Source organism: Apodemus sylvaticus, chromosome 18 (genome assembly GCF_947179515.1).
Source record: "Apodemus sylvaticus chromosome 18, mApoSyl1.1, whole genome shotgun sequence".
NCBI lineage: Eukaryota > Metazoa > Chordata > Mammalia > Rodentia > Muridae > Apodemus > Apodemus sylvaticus.
In genome coordinates, this window is record NC_067489.1 from 38162896 (window position 1) to 38171412 (window position 8517).

The 8517-nt window shown below is 43.0% G+C and overlaps 1 protein-coding gene across 2 annotated transcripts in view; it reads right to left on the minus strand.

Annotated features, from left to right (window-relative positions):
• Mtmr7 (myotubularin related protein 7) overlaps window positions 1–4889 on the minus strand; it is a 75122-nt gene extending 70233 nt beyond the window's left edge. The window contains exon 1 of one of the 2 annotated variants that reach the window (XM_052162802.1): window positions 4808–4889. In XM_052162802.1, the coding sequence (XP_052018762.1) occupies window positions 4808–4831 (24 nt within the window). In that variant the 5' untranslated portion in view covers window positions 4832–4889. Of the gene's footprint in view, window positions 1–4371; window positions 4666–4807 lie in introns of those variants that run through there. The other variant, XM_052162803.1, reaches the window with a different exon arrangement.
• Between the last annotated feature and the right edge of the window lie 3628 nt (window positions 4890–8517).

The following is an 8517-nucleotide window of genomic DNA, read 5'->3' on the forward strand; positions in this document are numbered from 1 at the left end:
ATATAAGTGGCTTTATGTTATTCACATTTTATCACATTAAATATAAATGTAATCACTATGATGGATATATGTATATGAATATATATACATACATATAATCATTATATATATTATTTAAGAGGACAATTGAATCAAGCTATAGGTATGATGCATATGAAACCTGGATTCCTAATGCCTAGTGCTGAAATAAAGAATACTATTCATTCTTTCAATTATTATTTAATGCATGCTTGCTTGGTACCAAGCCCTGCTGAGGTGCTGTGGATGCAGAAGTGAATACATCCACCTTCTTCTGAGTCTCTCAGTTAAGACAGGAGGCTTAACAGTCAACAAATACCACTCAAATGAGTGCAGTCATCATAGTGAGGATCGTAAAGGAGAAACAGAATGGCTCCATTAAAACATACAACAGGCAGGTCTAACTTAGAGGAAGATCCTGGGTAAGAGCCTCTCTAAGAGCACAGTTCATTGGAAACTGGGACTGTGCGAAAGAAACCGAGCCTGGTGAAGAAAAGATTAGAGTGTGCCGTTTCCCCACTGTTCCTGTGCCGGAATGACAGCGCCCAAATCCTGGGACACAAGAGAAGCTGGCACACTGGATAAGCCTGCCCAGGCCATGTCCCTGGTCAGGAAGTGGTCATGAAACAAAGCTGGGGAAGTAGGACAACACCAGTCAAACGAAGCCTAGAATCCTCTGGGAATTCCTGTTTTATAACCAAGTACAGAGAGAATTCACTCAAAAAAACGTTGGCAGAGTAAGTAGGATGGTGGATTTCAAATGACTGGATTTAAAAACAAAACAAAAACAAAACATAAAAGAACCTAGGGCATTAACAAGGCACAGCTCGGGGTGTGTCCATGAGGAGGTTTCCACGAAGTTTTAACCAGAGAGGAAAAACTCACACTGAATGTGGGACCCCCAAGGGCTGGGATCCCAGACTGATGGAAAAGGGAAGAGGGGGAAACCGCTAAGCACATTGTCATTTCCCTTTCTCTGCCTTCTGGTGAGCACCGAAGTCCAAGCCTTTCCACCATGGTGGCCGTGCCCTCCATGCTGGACTGTAAACCCTCTAACCGTGAGCCAAATTATAAACCCTTCCCGCCTTGTGCGGCTTTTGCCGGGCATTCAGCTGCTGCTCTTAATGCGAATAAAGTGTGACCACACGTCATAATAGAATTACCCAGGAAAGAAGAAAACAGAAAATGAGAAGACTCTTTGTAAGGGCTCAGACTAAGGAGTGGGAGTCAGAAGAGGAAATAGTTAAAGGTTTGATCACATTAATATCCCATTAATAACTCAAATTTACAAATGTGGAGGAAATGCCTTTAAGAAGAAAAGATTATTCTCAGCCAGAGCCCAGAAAAACAAATGAAATTCTAACAACACTTCAAGCTGTTTTAGGAACTCAGAAACAGCTTTTGATGTACTTAATACCTGAGCTCAAATATTGGCTAAGCTTCCAATGGCATTTTCTGACTGGTGAATTTTCTGGGTTCCCAGAAAGGAAAATCAACAGCAGAGCAGAAGCCCCCATTTCCACTGTGAAGGGCACAGGAATTCCTGAACAGCCTCACTTCCACCCAACTGCAAGACATCTTGCTCTTGAAGTATTTTTTTCCTTGCAGGAGACCATTCTGGTTGAAACATATTCTATTTAGGATATACTCTATGAAAAGCTTTAGTAAAGTGTACAGGCAGGCACACACAAAGATAAAGAAATATGTGCAATATACAAATTATTCATATGTATCTTCTTAAACTGCACTCCAGAGCACAGGCTATAACAGCTATTACAGTTTTCCTTGAGCAAATCAATAACTTACATTGTCAATGTGAAAGCAACTATACATCATACATGTATACATTTATTTTCCCCAAAACAAACTCACTTCTATTCTGGTAAATGGTGCATCCAATGGACAGTGGATCTGGTAAGCAAACTTTGTATATACAGACCTAATATATAAAACTATGAAATCAAGAAAAAAAAAAAAACTTCCCATTCAGCTCCCCTGAGAATATAACAGAGCATGAAGCGTAAGTATGAATACCACCACTAACAATACACAGTGGACAATGTATGCTCTGCAAGTAGCTGCACTCTTTGCATACAACCATCAATGTTTAAAATCCATTCGCATAGTGTCGCTAGACCTCGACACTGGGTGTCCTCTTACCCTGCTGTCCCTTTCCATCTAATTTTTGAGGCAGGGTCTCTCTGTCTCTCTCTGTCTCTCTCTCTCTCTGAACCTAGAGCTTACTGTCTTGACTAGACTGGCTGGCCGGTAAGCAACAGCAATCCTCGTTTCCACCCAACCCCCAGTGCTGGGGTTTCAGGGGAGTGCCATCATGCCCAACTTTCAACATGGGCGCTGGAAATCCAAACACCCATCCTCACACTTGTGCAATAAACATTTGATCCATGGAACCATCTTCCAAGTCCAGTGTATTCAACCTTCTGATGTAACTAGATGACTCTGCCATCTACAATGTAGGCAGTCCGGTACTACACAGTTGAGTTTTGTTTGTTTGCTTTCATACACTGTTTTAAGTTTACTGCTTTGTATTGGGCCACAGTCACAGTTACCCTTAGTCACACATGCCCACGGCTATAGGCTGGACATTCCTGAATGGTGAAAATTAATTAGTACTTAAAAACATACGATAAAAGGAAGTTTGTTTTTTTTTCCCCCAACGAACTTCATTTTTAGCCCAATCTTGCAGTTTTCAGATTCTTTGATGTCGCAACTATTTATTCTAATGGATATTTACAGAATTGTGTGACAGCTGTCTCAAATGGTCTTCAGCATCAGCTCCTGCAGCGGTAACAGTCAGCTCTGCTAAGAAGACTTTTCTCATCTTCCCATGGAAAGACACACGTGACACAGTGGGTGGAGAGACCCACAGGACCCTCTATCAGTTCCTCTCTTTGCATCCACCACCGTACCTTGTTCATGCCTATGTCTCAGTCATATAATGCCACGTTCACAACTGGCACCCCGTCCAGACGGTGAGTTCCTACATGAATGGTACTCTAAGCATCTCACAAACAGCACGGAACATGACTCTTAAATGCTCGTGGAATGAAATAGGTAAATGAATCTCATCCACCTAACATGTGTAACCTCAGAGTGTTGTTGTCACAATTTATTATTCTATGCTTACAGCCACATAACTCAAAGACACTTCAGTGACTTCTTCCATTCCGACCACCCATTTCTTTCCATTTCCAGACACGGAAATTTCTACATGGCCTACACTGGTTGATGAAGACCAATTTAAAAAATACATCTTGTCGCTCAGGTTTAAACATATGGCTTTGTCTGAGGTGAAACAGAGTGAAGTCCAGAAAGTGACATCACTCTCCCGAATTCATACTGAGTAAGAGAATGCCATCTGGTGCCACAATACCCTGTCATCCTCGCTGCCGACATCCTAAGACACCACCTGTATAAAGGGCCCCTTCATCATGAAAGAAGAATGCCCTTGGCAAAAGACAAAGAGAATCATGGGTTAAACTCATCATTCTTGAATAATTTAGTACCACTTAAGCCCTGAAAACCTTGGGCCACCTATCTTGTGGTTTATGGCACTGTCTCCTAAGTTTACAATTTCCTGATTGCAAAGCAACAATTTAACTCCACAGTGCAACATCAATACAATTTAAATTCACCACTGGAACTGACATTCTCCAGCAAGTTAGAAGACTAATTCTTCCATGAACACGATATAAGAGGCTTTTACTAAGACGTATGGGCAACCATCTCTGAATGTAGAAATAAATTCTTGCTGGATGAAGAGCAAAGTAATTAAATTTACGTTCCCATGAAATGATAATTGCCCTGGAATCATATGAGTTCTGTGCACTCAGATATAATGTTGGCCTAAGTCTGTCAGGGACCTAGATTTTAAATAGAAGATGATACTGAAAAGATTGCGTGGTGGTAACTAAGAGAGAAACAATAGGAGTTTTAAAAAAGTCTTCCTTCCCAGAGGAAATCATATAAAAAATGATAAAGAATTTTTCAAATTTTTAAAATCAGATAAGAATCACTATCATAATTTTCATTCTAAATTAAGCAACAAAGAGTGGCAAGGTTTGGTACTGTAGCTACGGCTTCCAGTCTTATTTAACTAGATAATCTGGAAACAGTCGTTTCTGTAAAGTGGCAAACGCCGGTGTGTTTAACACACACTCACGGTCGAAATCTATACGCAGCATCTTCTTCCCAAAGAGCCAAACAAACGGGAAACAGAAGAATACGCCATCATTCAGTCATGGCAAGAAAGGATCCTCGGCTCAGCTACAGGTCCCTAGCAGCTCCCACCTCAGAATGGGAAAGGGTGCCTCGGGTGAGGCCAATTCTTACCATCAACGAGCTTCCAAGTTCATTCAAACCATCTGTCTATAACGCACTTTCTTTGCACCTGCTAGTCAAGCGCTTGCTCCCTTTTCAACTGCTCAGAGCTACCAGAACCTTCTTTAAATGAAAAAAGAAAAAAAAAAATAATGTAAAGCCCAGAAGCAAGCGAGCAAAACCGTTTATCAGCACCCTGATAAACCCAGACAAATGGGGTTCGCTCCTTCCTGCCCACCCCCGCGGCCACTGCGCACCCCCCAAGGACAAGAGGTTAGCTCCAGCTAGGCCTCAGAGCTAGCAAGAGAAAAGACCGGCCTCGCAGTGCTCTGGGAGATGCTAGGGCGCCGCCAGCTCCTCCCTCGCTCGCGGTCCAGCTCCCGGCAGGGCAGCCCGGTGCGCTCAGCATCCCTCCTCCTTCTCTGCCTCCTCCGCCCGGGCCACCAACCTTGGGCGTGCGGATGTGCTCCATGGCGGGCCCGCGTCTGCAGGGTCCCCGGCGGGCGGGCGCGGCTTCACGCACCTGCGCGCGCGTGCGGCGCAATGGGAAGGACGGGGAGGGGGCTTCGGCGGGAGCGGGCGTGGGCGGGTCCCGGGCTTGGCTCCTCCTCCAGGTGCGCCGGTTGTGCTGGGCGCCTGCGCGGGCCTGGGATAGCAGCTCTGCGCCTGCTCGTACCTGCCGGGGTCTCACCCTTGGACTTTGCTTTCCTTCCCGTTTCCTCTCTCTGGTGGAGGATCACTGCCCAAGTCACTGGGTGTTTTTCCAGATGGGCATCTTCAAGCTGGCTGTGGTGGTGCTTGCCTGTATTCCCAGCCACACAGGAGGCTGAGGCAGGAGGATCATTTGGGTCCAGTAGCTTGGAGCAGTAAGAGACTGAGACACCCCCATACTTAAATCAAAACTCAAAGAGAGTCAGGCAGCGTCAAACGGTAATACTGTGGCACTACTGTTTCCTAAGGCACAAAGAGGGCCTTGTGTTAGGTGTGGCTTCTTGGAGAGATGCTAATGAAAATGGGCAGCTTTGCACCCTCATTGGCTGCCTTCCAGAGCATCCCAAGATAGGTGGGATTTCAGAATGTGGTAGGAAAAAAAAATGACTGCACCCTGATGCAGTATGCATAGTCTAGCGGGTTCTGGCTGTATTCTGGCGCAGGCTCAGCCAGCAGTGTCATTGGAATGAAAGTGAGACTAATACCAACATTGTTTGTGCCCTACTAAGTTTGCTGTCAAGTCAGACATCTCACATAACATGTGACTTCACTGTTGGAATCTTGATAGAGATGTGAAAAACCCTGATCCTGTGTTAGGCAAATATTGCCTGTCTTTACCTAGCTCTAACTAAACGAAAGCTAGAGACAGAAAGCATCCATTATGAGGTACCTTTAAGGCACCAAGGGAAGTCAGCGACTAAAAACATCCTCTGCCATACTGAAGTTTCACAGAGCAATTCTTACGTTTTAGTTTTTTCTTTTTAATCTCCTGTTCAATCTGGCATGTTTCAACTTTCCAAATATGTATTCATTAATGTCGAATTCATTTTAAAATTGTCACATGCCCTTCACACGATTTGGACCACTTTCATCCTCCTACCGCCCTGGAGGGTCGATTGGAACAAGCTATAAAACATCACTTGTAAATGACAAGAATAAGTGAAAGTGAAATTTTCTCTCTTGTAAAGAACATCAGGAGTAGTCAAAGAAAATCCCACTTTAGTCTGTACTACTTTCTGGTCTCAATTCAAACCAGCTCCAGTCTCCTTATTTACAGACTGAAAACATCATTTCCTGTCTATATGACCTCATCTCCAAATTAAATTTTATAACATAACGAGCTTACATCTGGTTGGAGGGATTATTCTGAATCAGACAAAAATCATGGAATAATGTGTTTTCAGTGTTCTCTCTGTCTTCTGATAGGCTGATCAACAGTGTACTGGATCAGCATATTTTTGCACACAAATATTATAGTATAGCTTTGAAAACATCTACACATAGGTGAAAAATGTGTCTGAACAATTCAAGATTAAAATGTTTATGATTTAAGAATCATTATTCTCTCTCTCTCTCTCTCTCTCTCTCTCTCTCTCTCTCTCTCTCTCCCCATTCCCCCTCCTATGTGGTCATGGCCAGCCTCAACTTCCCTTCTCTCCTTCTCTCTGCCTTTTTCTGCCTCTACTACTCTCTTAACTCCCCTCCCCATGCCCTAAATAAACTCTATTCTATGCAAAAAAAATCATTACAGTTACTAAAACAACCTTGTAAAATAAGCACTAATTTAAATTAGTCTATTAGAAGCCAATTATTAGGATAAGTTAACAGAATATGATGGGAATATAATAAGGAAACAAGTTTCTACTAACAGCAATTTCTAATAATTCCCTAAGGAATCTTTCTCACTCTGTCCTTTAGCCCCATCATTATAGAGGTTATTCCCTGATAAGGTGTCTCGTCCTCAGTAACCCTGTGAACTCTCTCGTATTTATAATACTACCATATATCCCTCGGGCTCATTGCTTTCACTACTGCAGTAGACAGTCAGTAGAACAGAAGACACTGAGGGTTTTCATCTTTGTTTTATAGAAGGCATCTTAGAGTAGTAATATAAGGGAAGAACAGGCATTATTAAGATGCCTGGTTTAAATATGTCTATTTTCTTGGGTTGTCTAAATTTATCCTGGTGACAAAGCTGAGTAATCATTGACCAAAGGGACACTGTCAATATTTAAGCAATTCATACTCAAGAGTATCACAGCCGATGCCCAAAGATTGATGTTGATGGGATGTAGGTGAAACTACTAAGTTATAGTAAATGAGGGGAAACTGACTCAGATACTCGCAAAATATGGGGAAATGCCTAAGGAAACCCTGCCCCCAAAGGATGATTTGTACCTTGAACTTTTTTGCTATTACTTGGGATCAGATACTCAGTTCTTAACGTTTAATTTTGCTGGAGGAGTTCTTAAATAAAAATTCGATATAAACTGGGAACTTTTTCTAATATCCTGTGAACTTCACTGACCTAAAGAGATTTGGAAATGTGCCACACATTTATAAGTCTTTCTGGAATAGTTAGATCTCTCCCAAGACAGGTCAAATTTCTGAGCAGGCAATGATGCCAAATAGTGGTTCCTTGGGGATTAGTGTGGCTAATAATTGCACATTTGATAAAACCCGAGTCATCGCTATTAGGCCCTAATGGTCCATGGGACATACAAAAGAGTGCACATGTCTCCAAAATGAGTCCAGCCTCTGATAGAAAATCTTATTAGGCATCAATATGAGAAGGTCAGAGATGCATTTGGGGTTTTGTCTTATAGGGAAAAAATGGCATCCCCAGCCTCACAGTTTAAACAAAGCTGATGGTGTGAAATATCATGGCTTCTTTGGCTTGTGCTGTACCAAAGATGTAGAGAAAAAAAAAAAACACTAAGTGGATTGGAGACAGCTCTGCCTTTTTTTTCCCCCAGAAACCAGAAAAGAAACATCAGGGCAGCCAAAAAAAGAGTTCTGAACTCTCTGAGCAGGCAGGGGTTTTAAAGAGTCTCTTTTATTTTATTCTCTCTCCAGGAAGACATGGGGCTGAGGCCAAATCTGTGTCCTCGGGCCACTTACAGTGCCACTTCATTTCACTCCCATCCCGGCAAGCGCTGCTTTAATACATACCATTTCCATCCTGGTATTTCCAGTCCTGAATTCTCTCCTTAAATATTACGGCTCCGTTTACCTCCTAGGTTTAGCCCCTCGGCTGTCCTTTGCAGGCTGGAGACGTAGCTCGGGTGGTAAGGTTTTTGCCACATTAGCATGAAGACCTGAGTTTGGATCCCCGGAGTTTATACAACATCTAAGTATGGCGGAAGAAATGCCTATTATCACACCCCTGGGAAAGCAGAGACAAGTGGGTGCTTAGACTCAGTGACCAGTCATTCTGGTCTAACCAAACAAGCCACAGACCCAGTCTCAAAATATAAGGTAGACGCCTCCTTGGGAATGGCCCCTGAGACTGATCTCTGGTCTACACACACACATACACACAAATGCACACAATCATACACATGCAGTAATAATCCACTTGCCACAAACCAGGTATGGTTGAGAACTCGGGCACTAAAAGGAGACAGGCTTTTATTCAAATCATGATTGGGACCTATATGTTAGCTC